Source organism: Mesoplodon mirus, assembly GCF_964341445.2.
Source record: "Mesoplodon mirus genome assembly, chromosome: 18".
In the NCBI taxonomy this organism is placed as follows: Eukaryota; Metazoa; Chordata; class Mammalia; order Artiodactyla; family Ziphiidae; genus Mesoplodon; species Mesoplodon mirus.
The window spans coordinates 4631308-4654374 of NC_138994.1; the positions used below are offsets into that span (position 1 = coordinate 4631308).

Sequence of the window (23067 nt, forward strand, 5' to 3'; positions counted from 1 at the left end):
CCAGTTGAGACCTGTTTAGATCCTGATTATATCTCTGAGGGCATTCAGAATACCTTCTAGTTTCATATTGTCTGTAAATTTGATAAACGTTAGTATCCTTAACCATAGCATTTGTAAAAGCGTTACACGGGGCAGAATCCTGTGCTATGACAGTGACCTTTCTCCGGTGTGTATTATTAAAATGTGTACTTGCGTAGGTGCACTAATAGCTTGCGCTTCTTACATGTTTTTATTATGGTACAAAACAAATATACCGATTTTTTTCATTGCTGAAAAATGTGCTGCCAAAATCTCAGCATTCCCTCATCTACCCGTCTGGCATGCCCTTAACAAGAAGGAAATCATGTCAGGAGATTGAACCAAATGCCCGCTCCTAGGATCATCTTTTTTTAAATCGGTTCTAAAATCTTGGTAAGATTACCATCGTACCAGCCTGCACTTTGGGAGGGGTGATGGCTGGGGTGGGAAGACACGTGAAGAGGGAAGAGTAACTAAGAATACAGGGAAGACACTGTAGTGCGGCAACACTAAATCCTCGGGCTTCACTACGGACAACTGGTTTCTCCTCCGCCCTTTAGCTTAAAACGGGCTGGTGTAACAAATCTGATGCAGCACAACGGCTTCAGAGGTTTCCCTTGATTCGTGATTTTACCAAGCAAACGAATTCAATCAAACGATCTGCTTCAAACGGAGGTAGAAACGAAAAAGAAAATCATGAAACAACTCCAATGCCGCAGTGAAGCTGTGACAGGTCACCGATATCCACTCGGAAAGCCCAAGATGGCCGGGCGTGGAGCCGAAGGAGGCTGCCCGAGCGCAACTCCCCCCTTGCCCGGTGCCCTACCGGAGGAAGTCAGGGGCCGCGCCGCGCCCCCTCGCGTCACCGGCTTACGCAATCCCGCTCGCCGGCAAACTTGCCGCAGCCCGCCAGCCCCGCCCCCAGCCCCTCCCCCTGAAGAGCCGGGCGACCAGCGCCGCAAGTGAAGCATGCTGGGACCAGGTCTCGAGCCTCCCGGCAGCCCCTGCGACGGGCGGGGTACGTCAGGAGCTGGCCGGCGGCGGCCGTTTTCCGTAAGATGGCGGACCGGCGGCGGCAGCGCGCTTCGCAGGACACCGAGGACGAAGAATCTGGTGCTTCCGGCTCAGACAGCGGCGGTTCCCCGGCGCGGGGCGGCGGGAGCTGTGGCGGTAGCGCTGGAGGCGGCGGCAGTGGCTCTCTGCTTTCCCAGCGCGGAGGCCGAGCCGGGGCCCTTCATCTGCGGCGGGTGGAGAGCGGGGGCGCCAAGAGCGCTGAGGAGTCGGAGTGTGTGAGTGCGCGCGGGCGGGGCGGGCCGGCGGGCGGGCGGGCGGGGTGTAGGTGAAGATGGGAGGCTGGGAGCTGACGGTAGATGCTGAGGCGTAACGTGTTCGAGAAGAGAGCCATCCCAGTGCGGTTTGCCTCCGGAGCCCCAAGCGAGGAGGAGCGGTTTGTGGGGGGAGGGCAGAGCTGCTGCGGATGGGAAGTGGATGTTTATTCAGAAATCGGGACTGGAGGTGAATAGACGGGACCTCCCTCGGAGGCTGCTTGTGAAAGACGTACCTTTCCTCGTCCCCCTTTCCAACCATTTTGTGCCCAGTTTTCAGCTCTCACCCTCTGGAAATCACAGAACTAACCCATGTCTTTTCCTTTCCTTCAGGAGAGTGAAGATGGCATCGAGGGGGATGGTGAGTAGCACCCTGACAGAGTCGTTTGCCCATAAACTCGGGTCAGCTCCTTCCAGCAGCTGACATCCTCTCAGACTGTAAGGATTTGGGGGAGGGTGCCACAAAGTGGCTCTTTGTAGCGTAGAGCTTAAAAGCATCCGTTTTAGCAGTATGATCTTGGGAAAGTCAAAGTCACTCTTGGAACCTGTTTTCAATCTGTATATGGGGACTGCAGTTGTATCTTCCTCATAGCTTGAAGTCGGAATTCAATGAGAGCTTTCGCTTGATCCGCAACAGGCAGTCAGGAGAGGTACTTACAAGGATTTGTGTTGAATTGTTGTTCTTTCCATGTTTCTGTTTTCTTTCAGCTGTTCTCTCGGATTATGAAAGTGCAGAAAACTCAGAAGTGAGTGGGATCGTTTCTTTTTCCTACGGTGAAGGTTGGAAAGTGTGTTTTAAAAACTGTACACACCTGTGGTTCGAAAGGACCATCACCTACTTGTTACGCCTCTTGTGCAGTCTTCACTTGTGCTTCTGAAAACTGTTAGAAAGGGTCTTGTTCAGTTATAGGGAGGGAAGCTTGGTGTAAGCCTCTTCAGGCCACGTGTGTTACACTGTTCATAGCTGGCTTTTCACCCTGTCTAAAGGAAATAAGGTTCGAAATAAGAGAATGAGAACACTCTGAAGCCCTTTACAGGTCGTTCGACACTCCATTTCATGATGCCTAGGTAGTGAAGCCAGCCAGTTGGATATTTTTTCTGAGTATATCTGAAGACCTTAAAAGGGTAGGATTCTGAGTGGTTTGTGTCAGAAACATTTCTCAGTTTATGCTAGTTTTCTTTTTTTTTTTTTTGATATTTATTTATTCATTTAGTTGCGGCATGTGAACTCTTAGTTGCGGCATGTAGGATCTAGTTCCCCGATCAGGGATTGAACCCGGGTCCCCTGCATTGGGAGCACAGAGTCTTAGCCACTGGACCACCAGGGAAGTCCCCATTTCTCAGTTTATGGATGAGGTTTTCTGTCTTTAGCAGAAAGTTTCCCTAAGCCAAACGTTTGTGAACTTACTTGTTTTGATTGGCTAAACTACTAGAGACGCCATCAGAATGGCTATTTGTTTCCTGGAGTTGTTGAACAGAGCCCTGAGATATGAGGAGGAATTGGATTGTGGATCAAAGGTTCATTCTATAAATTTTATAGAACTGCTGCTACATATTAGACTTTCCATTAAGCCCTGGAGATGCAACAGATACAACAAAGTTCCTATCTTTAGGAACCTTACAACTTAGTAAGGAAGTCAGACAAACGTTGAGGCAATCATAGGACTTGGTGACAACTGCTAGGGAATGGGGTTAAGTAGGGTGTTAATGGCCGGGTACTGAGTCCGTCTTAGGCAGTCAGAGGAGAATGAATTGGAGTTAGCCAGGCAAGCCATGTTCTAGGCAGAGGGAACAACCGCTACAAAAGCCCAGAGACAGGAGAGAAGATTAAATATTTGGAAACTTGCAAGTAGTTTGGTGTGGCTGGAACATTGTTGGGACAGGATGGATACAAGAAATAAGGGCATATTAGTGAGTAGGGGCCAGATCATGCAGGGATTACTTGTGCCTTCTCTTTATTAAGTGCCTGCTCAGTGCCAGGAGCTGTACTAGGCACTGGAATAAAAGACAGGCATGGTTCTGCCCTCATGGAACTTCGCAGTACATTCCAGGTCAGAGGGGGAAAATATAGACGGTTAACTAAGTAATTACAGTAATGTTTGGTAAATGCCATGGTATTGGAAGCATAGTGTGCTTTGGGAGCACACAGCAGGGACAACTAACTGGGTTTAGGGTGTTTGGAAATGTTTACAGGAGCGAATGTTCAAATAGAGACCTGAAGGGTGAGTAGGAGTTAGCCAGGTAGAATTTTCTAAGCAGAGGGAACAGTGTGGAAAGAAGGTCTAGAAGGGATGGACTGCGTGGTGAGTTGGAGGATATGAAAGGTTTAGTACGACTGATGGTGAGGATGAATCTCAGTCCAAATTTTAAAGTACTTTATAAGCCAGGTTGAAAACTATTTGGATTTTATTCTAAGGAAGTAAAAAAGTGTACCAGGGTTTTAAACAGGAGTGTGATACGGGTTATGAATTAGACTTAAATTTTAAAGCAGTGTTTCTCAGATCCAGGGAACACCTACATGAAAAAATCCTACTGAAACAATCTTGCAGAGGGGGGGAAGACTCAGACATTTGTATGTTAACAAGATCCCAGGTTGAGTCACAGTAATATTTTAGAATTATTATTTTTATAACCATTATTTTGTGTGCAGTGGGGAGAGTTGATCTGAAGGGAGCAAGATTAGAGACAGAAAAGCTAGTTAAGAAAGCTACTGTGGAAGTTTAGGAAAGCAGTAAGTGTGGCATGGAGTGGAGTGGTGGCAGTGAAAACAGAAGTGGACAGCACTGAGAGTTATTTAGGCTATGGATTGACAGAATGTGGTGATTGATGAGATGATTTATTTTCTTTGAAGTCAATGGTAAAGTTATCTGCAAAGAGTAAAAAGGAGATCAGAGGTTTTGGAGTGAGGAATGTTTGCAGTAGTCACTAGAGAACAGAAACATCAGAAGGACTGCCAGGCAGTATGGAGTGTTCAGTGAGGTTTGGTGATTGTGACTTTATAGGAGTTTACCATTCTGTGTATAAATGAGTTTGGATGTTACTCTAACAGCAAAGAAAGAAAGGCTGTTGGAGGCTTAAGTGTGGAGGATGAACTGTGGATGAGGCAAGACTGGAGACAGAGGTGTTAAAAGATGATTAGGATAGTCCAAGGAGCATGATGGTGCCCTCAAGAAGGGGCATGGCCGTGGCACTGGCAAGACACAGATTTGAGAGAGATGTCGGTGGTACTAACAGAACTTCTTGATGGATGGAATGTGGAGCCTGAATTAAGGAGGAGTCAAAGGGATGCCCAGGTTGATGAATGGTGTTATTCACTAAGAAACGGACCACAGCGGGAGGAGATTTCAGGAAGGACAGTGTTGGGTTAAGTTTTGGATGTTTTGAGATTGAGGAACATGTGGGACTTTGATGTGGCAATATCTAGTATATATTGTCTGAAATGTAAGAGAGAGGTGTAGTTCTGTTCTGTCAGATAGGGTAGTCACCAGCCAAATGTGGCTATTTAAATTAATTAAACTTAAAAGATCAGCTCCTCAGTTGCAGTAGCTACATTTTAAGTACTCAGTAGCCACGTGTGCATAGATAAAAACAGTTCCATCATCCCAGAAAGATCTGTTGGACAGCACTTGTCTAGATTAGAGAAGTAGACTTGATATCTTGCCTTTCATTGTAATCTGTTACTTGCTTGAATTTCTTGTTGATTACTAACTGTATATACCTAGATGCTACACTTTAGTCTTGCCTATTTCTTAAATTTTGATCTATCTCTTAGTCTACAGTTGAGTTTTTCATCCCTTTCTTTTCTTTACAGTGTATCCATTGAAAAGATTTTGATGGTCATTCATAGTACAACTGAGCATGCTCTCTTTGTCCTTTGTATTTCTTGCAAATTGTCTTTCCATGATATCCTTGGAAAAATACCAGTGTGACCCAAAGCTTTTATCTTGCACCGGACTGACTGATGAACACCTGATTTTCTTTCCCTTATAAGTCACTTGCTATTTTTGTCTAGATATTCCCAGTATATTTTCTTTAAGGTCCAATAAATTTATTAGAATTTGTCCTGGAGTTGGTCATTCTGGATCAGTGTTCATAGGTATGAGATGTGCTCTACAGTATGTCATGGAACTTCTATCCCAATATTCTTTTCCTGTCTTCAGTGTCTGACCCTTTCTCTGAAATCCTTTATATCTGTTTCTTCATTTTCTGTTGATTTTTAAATATTTTCTTCCTTTTCACTTTTAATTTCTCATAAGGCATTATTGTTGTGTTCATCCACGCTTGTTTGTGTTCCTTCTAATTTTAGACTTTGCATTTGAAATGAATTTTTTTTTAAATTTCTAATATCTTCCTTTGAATGAATGAGTTCTTTCATTTCATTTTTGGATTTTTCTAGTTCTGACTGATGTTCTTTCATGCCTTATATTAATGTCTTTTTTGCTCATTTTGAAATAGAAGTTACAATTTTGATATGATATGCATGTCTTTTTGGCGTGCTTTCATTGTAGGAATGCTATTCTACTTATTTTTTTTCCTCATAGCAAGTTTATGTGGGATTTGATCTCTGTATTTTTCCTTTGTTGATTTTAAAAATTAGTTTTCCTGATCTTTTCGAAGGAAGTACGGCTCAGAGTAACTTTTTCTAACTTCGTAGAGCTCCCTCTTCAGTTGTTTTTCTGTAGTGTTAAAAAAAAAATATGATGGCTTGCTTTCTGAGATTTTCTGCTTTTGTTCCCTTCTCTAACTTGTTTTGGACCTTCTCTTTCCTTCATTCCTTTTATCCCTCTTCTACTGAATTTGATTCTCTTCTCAACAGTTTTTTGTTTGTTTGTTTGTTTGTTTTTTGAGGTACGCGGGCCTCTCATTGTTGTGGCCTCTCCCGTTGCGGAGCACAGGCTCCGGACGCGCAGGCTCAGCGGCCATGGCTCACGGGCCCAGCCGCTCCGTGGCATGTGGGATCTTCCCGGACCGGGGCACGAACCCGTTTCCCCTGCGTCGGCAGGCAGACTCTCAATCACTGCGCCACCAGGGAAGCCCTTCTCAACAGTTTTATCTTCAGTGTGTTGCTCTCCTAGAGGGGAGCCCTGGCAGCCAGATTGGTTTTAAGATTTCAGAAGGGTTAGACTCCTCTAACCCTTTCAGACCTTCTTACTGCAGGACCCTTAAACACACATTCTATTGGACACAGTAAAACCCCTTCTGGTTTCAACTGTTATTCTCAGTTTTGCTTTCTATTGACTACCTATTGACTAGTTCAGGGTTCTCCTGTTTTCAGGTCCATTTAGTGCTCTCTGCTTTTTCCAGCACTGATACCAATCTGATGCAGGCCTTGTGGCTGTTGATGCTTTGCTCTTACGTGCTTATATTTGGGGTCCTGGGGGATAGCTTGTAACCTAGTTCTGTGGTAAATGTTATCCAGAGGGCTTTGATCTTGCTCCCATTTCATGTGGAGATTTGAAGAGATCAAACACTGCGCTTCTGCCATTTTCCCAGAATCCTCCAAGAAAATGTTTTAAAGAAATTAGCCTGCGAAGGGGAGGCTAGAGAGCTGGTAGCCAGAAAGAAGGCTGTAACGTCAAGAGAGGGTTCGGTGTTATCTTTTAAGTTGGAGAATAAAGTATGGCTAAAGGTTGAAGAAATCAGTAGAAAGGGGGCGAAAAGGGAGGGGATAGGTAATGCATCTATTGGTGTCCTTGACTGAGTACATGAGAAGAAATAGGAAACAGACAAGAAAAACATCTTCCATTGTAATTATAGAGAAGTGGGAAGGAAAGGTATATGGGGAGGAAGCTGGTGTGCCCTTTGTTTTGTTTTCCTTGTGAAATAGAAGGAAAAACGTAAAGAATGGTGGTTGGTGGAAGGGCAGTGTAGGAATTGTGAGACTAAAGGAAGTTTGAGTAGTTGAGGTTGGAGGTGGCACTGATGGGTGAAGTTGTATGATTTTTTTTTTTTTTTTAACTCCCTTTAGTGATGATCAGAAGTCTGGTTGTAAGCTTAGAAAAAGCAGACAGTTAGTTGATCCAGTCTTGGGCACATGGGAGTAGGGGACTTGAGGGAATTACTAGTAGTGATTGAAATGAAGGGGTCACAGAGTTGAGAGAGGAAAGTGAATGTGGGAAAGGACTGATTGGTAGGGAAAAGGTAGAAATGTCAAGGGGAGTGGATGACTTAAGAAATTGGAGACTAGAGAGTAAAGGAGTGACTGGGGAAGAACAGGAATAACAGGGTATTTTTTTTTAACAGCTTTATTGAAATATAATTTATGTGCCATTCAACTTACCCCTTTAAAGTGTACAGTTCTGTAGTTTTTAGTATGTACAGTTATGTGTGACCATTACCACAGTCAGTTTCAGAACATTTTCATCACTTCAAAAGGAAATTCTGGGGACTTCCCTGATAGTGCAGTGGTTAAGAATCTGTCTACCAATGCAGGGGACATGGGTTTGATCCCTGGTCCGGGAAGATCCCACATGCGACGGAGCAGCTAAGCCCGTGTGCCACAACTACTGAGCCTGCGCTCTAGAGCCCGCGAGCCACAACTACTGAGCCTGCGCGCCTCAGCTACTGAAGCCCACGCACCTAGAGCCTGTGCTGACCAAGAGAAGCTACCACAGTGAGAAGCCCACGCACTGTAATGAAGAGTAGCCCTTGCTCGCCACAGAGAAAGCCGCGTGCAGCAACAAAGACCCAACGCAGCCAAAAAATAAATAAATTTAAAAAAAAAAAAGGTCCACATCAAAAAAATCTTAAAAAAAAAAAAAAGAAATTCTGTACCCTTTAGCTGTCACTTGCCCCCCACAGTTCCTGCATCCTCATTCGCTCCAGCCCTAAACAACCACAAATATACTTTCTGTGTCTAGAGATTTCCCTATTCTGGCCTTCTATATGAATGGAATCATATTATATGGCAACATAATATAATATGACTGGCTTCTTTCACTTAGCATAATGTTTCCAAGGTTTTCATCCAAGTTGTAGCATGTATCAGTACTTCATTCCTTTTTTTTTTTTTTTTTTTTGGCTGCGTTGGCTGTTAGTTGCGGCATGCAGGGTCTCCATTGAGGCGTGTGGGATTTTTCTTTGCAGTGTGCGGGCTTCTCTCTAGTTGTGGTGTGCAGATTTTCTCTCTAGTTGTGGCATGTGGGCTCCGTAGTTTGTGGCACGCAGACACTCTTGTTGAGGCGCGCCGGCTTAGTTGCCCTGTGGTATGTGGGATCTTAGTTCCCTGACCAGGGATCAAACCCATGTCCCCTACATTGGAAGGCTGATTCTTTACCACTGGACCACCAGGGAAGTCCCCTGTACTTCATTCCTTTTTATGGCTGAATAATACTACATTGTATGGATATACCACATTTTGTTTATCCATTCATCCGTTGATGGCCCCTTGAGTTTCTGTTTTTTTGTTATGAATAATACTGCTGTAAACATTAGTGTACAAGTTTTTGTGTGGTTGTATGTTTTCATATCTCTTGGTTCTGTACCTAGGAATGGAGTTGCTGAGTCATGTGGTAACTGTTTAATTGTTTGAGGAATTGTCAAACTGTTTTCCAAAGCAGCTGCACCATTTTACATTCTCAGTAGCAATGTATGGGAATTCCAGTTTCTCCACATTCTCAACAGCACTTATTATTGTCTTGATTTTTTGCTTCCAGCCATCCTAGTTAAGTATGAAATGGTATCTCATTTTGATTTGTATTTCCCTGATGAGTAATGATGTTGAGCATTTTTTCTTGTGTTTATTGGCTATTCGTGTATCTTCCTAGAAGAAGTGGCTATTCAGATACCTTGTCCTTTTTTTATTTTTTATTTTTTATTTTTTTTTATTTTTTTATTTTTATTTTTTTTTCGGTATGTGGGCCTCTCACTGCTGTGGCCTCTCCCGTTGCGGAGCACAGGCTCCAGACGCACAGGCTCAGCGGCCATGGCTCACGGGCCCAGCTGCTCCACGGCATGTGGGATCTTCCCAGACTGGGGCACGAACCCATGTCCCCTGCATCGGCAGGCGGACTCTCAACCACTGCGCCACCAGGGAAGCCCCCTTGTCCTTTTTTTAATTGGGTTTTCTTTTATCATTGAGTTGTAAGAGTTCTTTATATATTCTAGATATGTTTCTTATCAGATACATGATTTACAAATACTTTTTCCCATTCTGTGTGTTGTCTTTTCACTTTCTTGATGATATAAGGTTTCAATGTTGATGAAGTCCAATATATCTGTTTTTTCTTTTGTTGCTTGTGTGTTTGGTGTCATATCAAAGAAGCTTTTGCTGAATCCATGCCAAATGCAAAGTCATGTTTTCTTCTAAGAACTTAATAGTTTTGACTCTTATATTTTAGGTCTTTGATCCATTTTGAATTAATTTTTGTATAAGGGGTTAGGTAAGAGTCTAACTTCATTCTTTTCCATGTGGCTTTTTTTTTTCAATAAATTTATTTATTTATATATGTATTTTTGGCTGCGTTGGGTGTTTGTTGCTGCCCACGGGCTTTCTCTAGTTGTGGCGAGCGCGGGCTACTCTTCGTTGCGGTGCGCGGGCTTCTCATTGTGGTGGCTTCTCTTGTTGCGGAGCACGGGCTCTAGGCGCACGGGCTTCAGTAGTTGTGGCTCGCGGGCTCTAGAGTGCAGGCTCAGTAGTTGTGGCACACGGGCTTAGTTGCTCCAGGGCACGTGGGATCTTCCCGGACCAGGGCTCGAACCCGAGCCCCCTGCATTGGCAGGCAGATGCTTAACCACTGCGCCACCAAGGAAGTCCCCCATGTGGCAGTTTTGATCAAAGTCTGGGGTGTTTAAATTTAAGATTTTTAAAAGTAGATCAAGTTTACTTAAAAAAAAATGTATATAGCAGTTCCAGGTAAGACTGGTCTGAAGTGTGTACATGGAAGTGGATGACCAAAGTGGAGGTGAAAACTGTGAGCTCCTTGCCACAGTCTTCAAATTAATGACAAGGTGGACCCAGGCAGAGGCATAGAGGTACAGGTTTCCCCCTTGGTCTGATAGAGCGTCCCTGTAAGCTGAAATGGCTTAAAGCAAAGAAGCAATTACCTTAGGACACATCTTGCCAAGGGGTGCACAGAATAAATCTACATAAAGCACGGATGCTCACAGACACAGTTCAAAGCTGTGGTAGCTTGATGCTGAGAGGCTGAGTGTAGTTCCCGGGGCAGGAGCTTGGTGGTGCCACTATTTCTGCTTGGGGTGTGGAGCTGCCAATATGACAGCTCGCTGCAAAACACTGAGTACAATTTTCACTTTTGCCTTTTTTCTTAAAACAAAAATTATCTTCAAGTTTCTTTCAGTTTGTGAAAATAAGTGCTACTGTAGGTTTTTCATAAAAGTGAAGTGGTGTAATCCGAACTTTCGAGAAGCAGGGTATAGCTAGGTGATAGGAGCCTCAGAGAAGCAGCAGTTTAAAATGAGGTGGAGTTGGGGTTAGCACATACAGACTGGTGTATATAGAATGGATAAACAACAAGATCTTACTGTATAGCACAGGGAACTATATTCAGTATCCTGTGATAAACCATAATGGAAAACAATAGGAAAAAGAATGTTTATATATGTATAACTGAGTCACTTTGCTGTACAGCAGTAATTAGCACATTATAATTCAACTATTCTTCAATAAGTAATAAATTAAAAACAATAAAAATTAAAAAATATTTTAAATGAGGCAGATGAGTTAGATCTGGAAGAGACATTGAGAATGAGGAAGATACCAGGTCGACCTCTTACTCTGAAATATGTGGGGAATGGAAAAATGAGCTAAAACCTTTGCATGAGAATTCTGCCAGGGGAGCAGTTGCTTCAGTGGAGAGCTAGGCTTTAGGGTTGGGAAGGGTGTTCACTGAATGGGAGAGTCAGCAGTAGGGGAAAGGGTTTTGATGTCAGCCCGTAGCTGAAGAAGCTTAACTCTAGGGTAGCACCTTGGCTTCCATTACACCAGACTTTGATGCTAATTTGGAGTCTCCTCAGCACTGTGCTATTTGTATCTTTCTGTCCTGCCCTGGAAACAAAATTAGTTTCTCATTTGGAATAAAAGAGTTGCCTCATTTGACATTCCACCACAGACTAAGAGGGGATAGAGCGTAAAACAAAGTTCTCTCATTAATCATGCTGATACTATTTTAAGGTGTTTGAATTCAGTCAGTGTTGGGGCGGGGGGGAGTAGTGAATTAAGGTCACATACACACCAAGGAAGACTTTTTTTTTTTTAAGATGAAATCTTTATTATTATTATTGTTATGTTTAAAATATTTATTTATTTGCTGCGCCAGGTCTTAGTTGTGGCATGTGGGATTTAGCTCCCTGACCAGGACTCGAACCTGGGCCCCCTGCATTGGGAATGCGGAGTCTTAGCCACTGGACCACCAGGGAGGTCCCCCAAGCAAGATTCTTGCAATTTCTGCTACAGAACCTGCAGGGAACATAGGACCAAGGAAAGAACTGAATGATTACCACCCGCCTGTTCCCAACTCAAGAGGAGAGAAAACTTCTTGTGATTGAGGGGAAATGGAAAGAATCAAGGGTACTTGGTTGTTAACAAGCTGTAGGTAAAGGCATGGTTCTCATAGTGTGGGCGTGGTGAAGCAGTCTCCCTGAACTCTCTGTTTTCATAGCAGTGTCACCTTTCTGGGACTCCTAACCCAAAACACTTCGAGGCTGAAACGCCCTGATGCTGAGCAGGGAATAAAGGGGAAGGGGAATTAATTGACTTGTCTGGGCCAGTCAGGCAATCTCAGCCCTATTTGAAAAAAGGTCAAAAACTTACAGCTTGAGAGCTTCTTGTTTTGTCAGGAATCTCAGTGAGTATCTTTGATCAGATTCCTGAGGCCATCCTGGACCTGGAGTCAGGAGAGGGTCTGGTACAGGTTGAGTGTCAGACCCAGTAGGAGAATAAGAGACCAGTGTTCACGAATCTACCAGGGGGGCGGAGGTATATTGGTACCCTTACATGTTAACCCAGCAGTGGGGACTAAACCACCTTCCCTTGAATCCATTTCTTTGTGTCCTCATAGGTCTCTAAACCTACCTCCCCTGGCCTATAGCCCTGCCTCCTTAGGTCCAAATCTTGGAATGACAAGGATATGAGAGTAACTTTAGTCTAAAGCCAGCCCCCTTAGCAGGAGCCTTAGCTGCTCCCTTTCCCTACATAGAACTAGCTACACCTCTATTGCCTAACCCTTTCTAGTGGCCCCTATTTAAAGGATGCCCTAAGGTACCCTTCTTTGTATGGGCAGACCTAACACTTCTATGTCACAAGCAGGATTATCCGGTTGTTTTGTTTGTTTGTTTATTTTTTGCGGTACGCGGGCCTCTCACTGTTGCAGCCTCTCCCGCTGTGCTCCGGATGCACAGGCTCAGCGGCCATGGCTCACGGGCTCAGCTGCTCCTAGGCACGTGGGATCTTCCCGGACCGGGGCACGAACCCGTGTCCCCTGCATCTGCAGGCGGACTCTCAACCACTGCGCCACCAGGGAGGCCCCTGTTTGTTTGTTGTTTTAATTGAACTATAATTGATTGGATTATCCAGTCTTGCTGTGCTAAGAGAGGGAAGAAAGTGGAGAGGAGAGAGACCATTTGGGCTTTAATTTTTTTCATTTCTCAGGTGCAGTGATTGTACAAGTTCTTCTAAAGTTTTCCAAGTCATAATTTTATAATTTTATCATTCTGGACAGAGTTGTTGGCTAAGGGGCTCTCATGCTACAGAAAATTTAGTATTTATATCATATACATAAAAAATGTAAGCCGCTATTTCCCAACTTGAGAGTAATAGTGCCTTGGGAAATCATGGAGTTATTATAAAGGGTTGCAAATTCATTAGCTGTGTTCTCATCTGTAGACCAAATCGACATCTCCCACCTTTATGTACTACTATTATTGATATATATATTAATTAGTAAATTATAAATGTATTTAAAAGTATTATTGAATGTATAGCAGTTGTTTGTCATTACGTGTTTTCTCAACTTGTGGATACTATACTGACCTATTGTCTCACGGGGATCCATGAAAATTTTAGATCCTAAACAGGGGTTCACATAATCTAAAAGGTTGGGAATCTCTGTTCTAAGCCATTTTGAGATGAGAGAATTAACAACTTGAGTTAGAGTGTAGTTCTTAGGCACTGCATGTTTAAGAGACGATTCATTGAGAGGGAGAGAAATTATCAACAAAGATAAAGCTCCTTCTGTATGCTAGACACTTAAAGCCTCCCATCCATATCCCCTGGGTTTCTTCCCCAGAGGCTGCCACTGTTTTTTATTTTTGTTTTTTTTTCTCCCAGCTTTATTAAGGTATAATTTGACATATAGCACTGTGTAAGTTGAAGGTGTACAGCATAATGATTTGACATCATGAAATGATTATCACAATAAGCTTAATGAATGAAAGAGGCTGCTGCTGGAAAACTTACAGGAAACTATATAAACATATATATATTTTGGCCACACTGCACGGCTTGTGGGATCTCAGTTCCCTGACCAGGGATTGAACCCAGGCCCTTGGCAGTGAAAGCATGAGCATGGAGTCCTAACCACTGGACCGCTGGGGAATTCCCTGTATATATATATTTTTTTAATGTGCTTTTAATTTTTTTAACAATGTTTCTGTTCTCTAGAAATTTTAGTAAGAATATTGATGTGTTTGCTTTTAATTCGTTAGAAAATGTTTTCCTAAAGAATGGAAAATTTTTTTAAAAATGGAAAATTTTAAAATACACCATTCAGATCTTATCTCCACAGCTGACAGGGAAACTTTTTTCAGGGTGATGAAGGGGAGTACAGTGAAGAGGAAAACTCCAAAGTGGAGCTGAAATCAGAAGCCAATGATGCTGCTAATTCTTCAGCAAAAGACGAGAAGGGGGAAGAAAAGCCTGATACCAAAGGCACTGTGACTGGAGAGAGGCAAAGTGGGGATGGACAGGTTAGTACCCACCAAAGGCCTCCATTTGGGTTCTGGAATAGGAGCTCTTAACCTTGGAGTGAGTAAGGAGTCCTTTATCTGTCCGATAGGAGAGCACAGAGCCTGTGGAGAACAAAGTTGGTAAAAAAGGCCCTAAGCATTTGGATGATGATGAAGATCGGAAGAACCCAGCATACATACCCCGGAAAGGGCTCTTTTTTGAGCACGATCTTCGAGGGCAGACTCAGGAGGAGGAAGTCAGGTAACAGCCACTTGCTACTGCTCTGTAGTATGTTAGTATGTATTTAGTGCTTACTATTGAAATATATGCCAGGCACTTTGCTGAGTGTTTTACTTGTATTATCTCATTTACTGTTCACAGCATTTTAAGGTAAGTACTGTGATTATCCCTCTTGTACAAATGAGGAAAGTAAGGCTTAGAATATTTAGTAACTCTTGGTGGAGGAGCTGGGATCCAGACCCACACTTCCACTGCCTTCTTTAATCTGAGGCTCAACACCTCTGGGATTTGAAATACTTGCATAGGTGGCCTTATAGGAGAGAGATGTTTCCAGAGTGCTGGGTAGTTTGAAGTGAAGTCTCTCCTCATTTCTATTCCTGTTACATTTGAGCCCTGCAGGCCCTGAGGTGCTGTGATTCACTCTTGCTTTTGGAAGGCCTGTTTTGTATAGCCTGTCGGGGAAGATGGAGAGAATACCTGAGCTCCTACTGTTTCCCTGCCCAACCCTGTTTATTTCATGAACATCTTTACTTGGCAGAATCTGCCAACCTAAGACACTTTTCCCTGGTTTCAACCAGACCCAAGGGACGTCAGCGAAAGCTGTGGAAGGATGAGGGTCGCTGGGAGCATGACAAGTTTCGGGAAGATGAACAGGCTCCAAAGTCCCGACAGGAGCTCATTGCTCTTTATGGCTATGACATCCGCTCAGCTCACAATCCTGATGACATCAAACCCCGAAGAATCCGGAAACCCAGGTGAGGAAATTTTGGAGCCTACGCTGTTGATATTTACAGGAGAAAATCTCTGCTTTTTAAAATGCTATTCTGGCCCGTAATTGGGTGAGGAATATGGGAAGTCTCCCTGACCCTCAGTTTATGTCTCTAGTGGTCCCTTTTGTTATTTCTCTGTTCCATTTGTTCAGGTTTGGGAGTCCTCCACAAAGAGATCCAAACTGGATTGGGGAGCGGCCAAATAAGTCCCATCGCCACCAGGGTCCTGGGGGCACCTTACCACCAAGGACATTTATCAACAGGAATGCTGCAGGTACTGGCCGCATGTCTGCTGCCAGGAATTACTCTCGATCTGGAGGCTTCAAGGAAGGTTGTGCTGGTTTTAGGCCTGTAGAAGCTGGTGGGCAGCATGCTGGCCGGTCTGGTGAGACTGTTAAACATGAGACTAGTTACCGGTCACGGCGCCTGGAGCAGACTCCAGTAAGGGATCCATCTCCAGAAGCAGATGCTCAAGTGCTTGGCAGTCCTGAGAAGGAAGAGGCAGCCCCAGAGATAGCAAATCCTGCTCCTGACGCTGCACCACCAGCTCCTGACAGGCCTATTGAGAAGAAATCCTATTCCCGGGCAAGAAGAACCAGGGTCAAAGCTGGAGATGCAGTCAAGGTTGCAGAGGAGGTGCCCCCTCCACCCGAAGGGCTCACCCCAGCACCTCCAGTCCCAGAAACTACGCCGCCTCCGCCTGCTAAGACTGGGAACTGGGAGGCTCCAGTGGATTCTACTACAGGTGGACTTGAACAAGACGTGGCACAACTAAATATAACAGAACAGAATTGGAGCCCAGGGCAGCCTTCATTCCTGCAATCACGTGAGCTTCGGGGTAGGTACCTTAGGGATAGTGACTCACTTTTTCCCCTTTGTATCATTGGACTTAGGGGCATGGGACTTATGTCTCTCAGGGATGTGGTGTCTGACAATATCTTCATTAACTGCAAGAAACAGATGGATTCATAGGTATATTCATTCAAAAACCTCAGAGCAGTTTTATCTATTGCACAAGACTACCCACTACTTTGCTTACTATTAACTGACAGTCATCAATACTGAGCTCCTGAGTACAGAATCCGTTACCAGTCGCTGTAGAAAAAGTGGAAGAAGGCAGTGTTCTTATTATTTGAACTAATAAGTGAACTAATGGTTAAATGTTTCAAGGCAGAAACTGCATTTGAATTTGGATGAGTATCTCCTAATCTTTTTGAAAGGAAAACCTCTGTAATTTCCTCAGTCTTCTAGAGCCAGGCTGCCCAGTAGAACTTTCTGTACTGATGGTGCTTTTGAATACTTAGAATATGGCCGGAGTGACTGAGAAACTGAAGTTTTAATTTTAATTAATTGAAATTTAAATAACCACATGTGGCTAGTGGGTATCCTGTTGGACAACATAGTGCTAGTGACTAGGACCTATCTACCACCCCTCTCCCCCATCCTTGTTTTCTTCCTCCAGTCAGATAGATCAGAGGATCTTTTCCTTAGTTTCTGAAATCTAATTCGAACTCAAAGATTGGAAATCCTCATTTGGACTGGCAGTTTCTGCATTCTTATCTGGTGTGCGTAATTTTTGAACACCGAAAACCAGGGTAGCCTAAACTGGACCTGGAGCTGATCTTTGGATAGAGGAGTACACTCTCCTACCAATCAATGCCTTATTACCATTGGAAGACAGTCTCTAGAACATTCCCTTTTGTCCTGAGTCAGCTTCAGCCAGAGGGGAATCTCTTCCTATACTTCTAGCCCAGACCTCTGTGGCCAGGAATAATCAGGTAGATTTAGAACATCCTCCCCTCTCTAGTTGTTGCTCAGAGACTTCAGGGCTGAGATTTTTCAATATGTTTGATAATGTAATATGCTAATTTTAACCTCCCAGGGATTCTGTGCAGGGAAATACTTGATGGGAAAATTTTGAACTTGCATTTTCTGAATTGCATTACTGAAGTAATTTTTTTTTCATGTTCAGAGGTTTTATTGCTATATTAAGGTGGCAGGCAGTGGGGGCAAATTTCCAAATGCTGGAGTTGACAGGAAGCAGAGATAGTTTAAAAGGAATTTTGTTAGCTTAAAGGAAGAAAGCCATTCCCCATGTTGGGATTCTTCAGCCTGTCACTTTCTTGATGGTATCTTGAGTCCCATTCACATCTGTCTGCTCTGCAGCAGTGACTTTTTTGGTGTATTACAGGTATGCCCAACCACATTCACATGGGAGCAGGACCTCCACCTCAGTTTAACCGGATGGAAGAACTGGTACAGAAGGGGGAAAGGGTCACATGTAGGGGGTTGCATGTCACAGCTCGTTCACTGTTTAAACTAAGTCAGTTTTCGCATGTTTCCCTTTTAATTTGGGTCTCCCGAAATGTAGGGTACAGGGTTTGGGTCTAGATCTTGATGCTTTTCATTGGTTTTTCAATTCTTTTTGCAAATACTTTTTTTTAACACTGCCATGTACCAAGTAAGTGTTTTGCAGTACCTAAAGGAGGGTGGGACATGATACGAGAGTCAGCCTTTTGGAGTCTTCTTGCTCAGACCTCTTTCTTTATTTCAGGGTGTCCAGGGTGGGCGAGCCAAACGCTACTCATCTCAACGGCAAAGACCTGTGCCGGAGCCCCCTGCCCCTCCTGTGCACATCAGTATCATGGAGGGACATTACTATGATCCATGTGAGTTTATTTTTATTGTTGGAGTATCTTTCTTGGCAGGGTGAAGTGAACTAAGACCAGCCACCGGCCTCCTGAATTTCCCTTCTGACCTCTCCTTGTGGTTAACAAACATTCTGTGGTTGCTGTTTTTTTCACATAGAAATGAGAACATCTTTTCAAAGGGCTTGGGGGACAAGGAGACTTGTCCGTGTGATGTGAAGAGTGAGGGTTTCTGAGAGTCCCACTGTGGTATCTTGCAGTGCAGTTCCAGGGACCAGTCTACACCCATGGCGACGGCCCTGCCCCACTGCCTCCTCAGGGCGTGATTGTGCAGCCAGAAATGCACCTTCCCCACCCAGGTAAGCTTTGCGCCTCTGCTTGTACGCTTCCAGTACGTGAGGATATGTGTTGGGGGCTTCACAAACCCCATCCTCTTGAGCTCTGTGCTGCTTGCTAATGAAGCTGGCCACTTTGGCTGCTTGGGCAACAAACTCCTCTTGGGTCCATCCTGAGGACTTCCATCCTAAGCAGTCCAGCCAGGCCATCCCATGGAAATGGTGTTACCTTTTATTTCAATGTTTGTTTTCTTCTTGTCCAGGTTTACATCCCCACCAGACACCGGCGCCTCTGCCCAATCCAGGCCTCTATCCCCCACCAGTGTCCATGGCTCCAGGACAGCCACCACCTCAGCAGTTGCTTGCTCCTACCTACTTTTCTGCTCCAGGCGTCATGAACTTTGGTAATCCCAGTTACCCTTATGCTCCAGGGGCACTGCCTCCCCCCCCACCGCCTCATCTATATCCTAACACGCAGGTGAGATGGCTAATGAGATTTTCCTAAGTACACATCCTTTAAATCAGAGAGGAATATAGTATGAGGAGAATGCTCAAGGAATTGGAGAGAACATTTCAATGCCACTGATTTGCATGTGGTGTCAGGACGCCTCTTGGTGGTCAGGAGCTAGAAATGCAGCTTATGTGATGCCCATCATCTGTTTATTCTCTTCCATTTCTTTAATGGTGTTTCATTCAAGTGCTTTAGTATGTCTTAGGTGGGCATGTCTGCTATTTATTCAACTGCATAATGAAGCTGTATTCTACTTACCAGCCCTACCCCTCCCTGTACTGTTTAACTCCCAGAAGGTTGACACCATGTGCTATCTGGAGTGTCACCACTGAGCTCAGTCTCTTCGATTTGTCAGCTGATGGTAGGAATTAGAGAAAGCTGGGTAGTACTTTGAAGAAGTAAGAACCATATTAGGACATATTAAGGCAGAAATGAATAATTATTTTAAAGGGGGGCAGCTTAGAGATTTAAAAAATTATAAATTCCCCGATGCTCTTATTTTTGTGCCTGAATCATGTTTCCTGTTTATCATTGTTTGGATGAATTAATTCCTTTTTCTTCTCCTTGCTTATTGGGGTCCAAGGCCCCATCGCAGGTATATGGAGGAGTGACCTACTATAACCCCGCCCAGCAGCAGGTGCAGCCAAAGCCCTCCCCACCCCGGAGGACTCCCCAGCCAGTCACCATCAAGCCCCCACCACCTGAGGTATGAGAGCGCCTAGGGAAGGAGCTCTAAACAAGGGATGTTTAGGGCACATCCGACCTCAGTGGGCTTTCCTTTTCTTCAGATTTCCCCCCTTTTCTGGGTGTGTTTCTATGGAAATTGGTCTCTTTTTTTAATAATAATGACCTGATAACAAATTCCAACTTTATTTCAGGTTGTAAGCAGGGGTTCCAGTTAATATGAATTTCTGAAAATTTTAAATCTAACATCGTATAAAAGTAAGTGTACAACTCAATATGACTCAGAACATTCTTAAAACTAATGCTTATGCTTACTTGCTTAACAGTCACCTAATTAATGCTCTAAGTTGTAATCATGGGATATCTCAGAGGGAGGCTTAGAGGAGTCCCGAAATTTGCCAGTTTCTTTGTTTTATGAATGCACTGAGCAGGGTTGAGTAAAAACCGCTGTTAATTTGGTGGCATTTCATTTGGGAAGCTGGAAGGAAAAATGCGGGAGGGCATTCCTTATTAAGGAAAGGGGAGATCTAAATTTGAGGTGTTACAGCAGAGCCAATTCTAAAGGTCGTGGAGGAGAAAGACCATGGGGGCTTTGTTGTTTTGTCTTGTTTTAGGGACATTACTTTAATACACATTATTTAGAAATGTGGCGTTTTGAAAGTAGCTTACAAATGCCCAAAAGGTCCACTAACACTTTGGTGGTTCTTCCCTTTTTCTCACCCCTGTCAGGACAGCAGAGGTGAGAACCCAGGATAGAAAACAACCGGCTGTCTACTACCAGGAGGGCTTCGAAGATATAGGATGGTTCGTACCAGCAAGCAGCTGAATGGGGGGAACCCCTGCCTTCCTCTGAGGATATAGGCTCTGTTGGAGAAAGGGAGAAACAAGTGGACTTCCTCCCGTTTTCAGTCTTTCTTTGAGTTGGCTGTGCTCAGAGGAGCAGAGATCCAGACAGCCCAGGCTTCTGAGGCCACATCTAGGAGCCCACAGCGTTTGCTCTCCTTCACTTTCTCCTGGGAAATTCAAGCATCTGCTGCTCCCAGGGAAGCTCCATCCTGTTGTGTGTTCTAAGATGTTCGTTTTTAAAGCCTGGCTTGCTATTCTTAAATTAATATTCCTTTAAAATCCGCCCCCCCCCCCTTCTCTCTGCCTTTAAATGAAACAAGTTCATTCTCTGGTTTGCTAGCTTCTCTGGGTTCCCTTTTGGCTCTTCCCTGCATCCCAGATAATTGAGACCTTACCAGCCAGTCTTCCCCCACCAAGTCTACAAAGAGCTGGCCTTTCATTTTTGGTTGGCCTTTGTTATTGTATACTCGGACTCTCTTAACTCTTCTAACCCTATGGAAACATAGCTGTCTGCACAGAGTGTCCCGTTGTGGAGAAGATCTCAAAGTGTGTGGTAGGAGTCCTTCTTCTTGACTCTGGTTTTTAGAATTCTGGGCCTCCATCAGTCTATGTACTCTGGTAGACTTCAGTTCTCTACTAAGGGCAAAGTCTCAACAGTGGAGAGAGATGGCAAACTAGATGCTTTAGTGAGAAAGGGAGGGTGGAGTGAGACCCTTTGCACCTTAGGGGTGTGTATTCACACAGTCCTCAGGGCTCAGTCTTGGAGGTAAGTGGAATTAGAGGGCTCTGCTTTTCTTTACATCCTTTCTACCACACCCCTTCCAGTTGCTGTGGACCAATGCATCTCTCTAGAGGCAGATATCACCCAGCCAGCGGTCTTCCCTGTCCTTCGCAATTGCTCTTCTCCATGTCTTTCCTGCTACAAGTGTTTTAGATGTTACTACCTTGTTTTCCCTAAGTTTTACTCCTGTCCTTGCAGACAGAGGACACCACACCCGGGCCTAAAGCCTAAGGAAGCCGGTCACTTTTCAGGGCAAGGGCTCCTCCCTCCTTTCCTTCTTATCTATGGCGCTGAACCGCTCCCCTGCCGCCTCTTTGGAAGAGATTCCTGTTACTGCAGCACTTGTGACTGCCAGGGGTAACTTGGCCATTGTCCCTGTCCTTCTACGGAACCTGAGGGAGAAGGTGGCAGCTGTGTCTCTCCCCAAGTAATGTCACTAATTCTGTTCCTTCTCTTCAGCAGCTGGCTTAACCACTCTGAGTCACAGGGGTGGGAGGGGAAAGAGGCACTCAAGCTGTAACCCCCAAGGAGGAAACAACTAAGAGATTGTTTCAGGGGTGGCTGATGGTTGTGCCTTTTGTAGGCTGTTCCCTTTGCCTTAAACCTGAAGATGTCTCCTCAAGCCAGTGGGCCACAGCCCAGATTCCCAGACCTTAAGACACTGTGACAGTTGTCTGTGTTGGTCCACTGTGTTTTGTTGCAAGAGTTTCTCCATGTATATTGTTCTTGTTTGTTACTGTTTTAAAGGGTGCACATATGTGATTGGCATTGTGACTTGGAGAAAATAAAATTTAGACATGTAAACTTGGCTCCTTTGCCAGTGTTTTGCATGAGTCTTGATTTGGGAGGGAGGGAAGGGGACCCCCTGATCCCCTAGAGTCACAGTCCCAGCTTGAGCCAACTCAGAATGGTGAAATGGAAGCCCAGAGAGGTGAGGACCCCTATGAGGCCACAAGTGACTGTACTCCCTATTAATTTTCTTAACCCCATTGCCACATAGACACCAGGATATGCAGTCTCTTAGATTGGAAGTGCAAGGGACAAAAACTAGTGAGATGTTTTACCTACACGAACAGCTAGTAACCCTCATGCCTGCCTTTGTGCTTGGCAAGTAAGTTTCCCAGGGTGATGCCCCACATGTCAATACAACTGTACCAGATCTTGGATGAGGGGAAGATGCAAATAGCTAGCTGTCCTCTTGAAAAGGAAAATTTGCGCTGGCACTGAAGTATCAAGGACCACAGTCTAAGAGAGAGGCTCCCGTCAGTACAAGTAAAGAAGAGGGGCAATTGAAAGGCCAGCTCTGGCCCATGCTCCCAGTTACCTAGGCCTCTTGGTAGCTAGCTTTGAGTGGACTATTTCCTCCTCCAGATCCTCCAGATCCTCGGTGGTGTGGAAGTTGACTACAGAGGCTACCCCTGGTGTGGGGAAGCAGTTGAATTCAGTGTGGAGCTGGCAGCGTCTGTCCTTGGGTCCCACACGCCTTCACGTCTGTACACTGGGGACGTGGGCATCGTGGTGCATCTCAAGATGACAGTTGGGACCCCCTCCTGTACCCTTCGGTTCTGCTGCCACAGCCGGAGAGCCATGGACTCTTCTGACCCTCAGCCCTAATTCCTCTTTGATTCGTGTCAGTTTACTTACCTTCTCCCCTGCAGAGTGATGGGTAACTATGGGCCTGATCTCTTGGGGTCATCCAAAGAATGCCAGCCAGCCTTGGGGGTGTGTTGCTGGCAGGAGGAATGAGCATGATATTGCCCCCTCACCCCTGCCTCTTGATTCTCCAGTCCTGCAGTTAGAGCCCGTTGCTCTCTCTGTTGCCCTGGTAACCAGCAAGAAGAAGCTCAAGCTCAGCAAAGCCCCCAGGTTCTCTGCCCTCCCGGCCTGCCTCTCAGTGGGCAGAAAGAAGGCGAGCGTTAAGGGGCAGACGGATCAGCCTTAGGTAACCCTGCCCTATCCCCTTCCAGAAGTCCATGGGCTGGGCTCTCACAGTTTTTTGCCTCCG

At 44.8% G+C, this 23067-nt stretch overlaps 1 protein-coding gene across 1 annotated transcript; it reads left to right on the forward strand.

The window, feature by feature from the left end:
• The first annotated feature begins 1035 nt into the window (after nucleotides 1-1035).
• Nucleotides 1036-21877, forward strand: CASC3 (CASC3 exon junction complex subunit). Its single transcript, XM_082604668.1, has 14 exons — nucleotides 1036-1307; nucleotides 1677-1704; nucleotides 2052-2089; nucleotides 14109-14267; nucleotides 14357-14508; nucleotides 15066-15242; nucleotides 15410-16095; nucleotides 17449-17513; nucleotides 17812-17926; nucleotides 18166-18264; nucleotides 18504-18718; nucleotides 19335-19457; nucleotides 19630-19693; nucleotides 20165-21877. The coding sequence occupies exons 1-13, from the start codon at nucleotides 1077-1079 to the stop codon at nucleotides 19651-19653; spliced, it is 2112 nt and encodes a 703-aa protein (XP_082460794.1). The 5' UTR covers nucleotides 1036-1076; the 3' UTR covers nucleotides 19654-19693; nucleotides 20165-21877.
• The last annotated feature ends 1190 nt before the right edge of the window (nucleotides 21878-23067 follow it).

Bases quoted from the DNA above. Each gene is read 5' to 3' on its own strand.
- CASC3 (XM_082604668.1), top strand. From the start codon at position 1,077: ATGGCGGACCGGCGGCGGCAGCGCGCTTCGCAGGACACCGAGGACGAA. The intron at 1,308-1,676 runs GTGAGTGCGCGC...CCTTTCCTTCAG, and splicing joins GCGCTGAGGAGTCGGAGTGT to GAGAGTGAAGATGGCATCGA. The intron at 2,090-14,108 runs GTGAGTGGGATC...AACTTTTTTCAG, and splicing joins AAAGTGCAGAAAACTCAGAA to GGTGATGAAGGGGAGTACAG.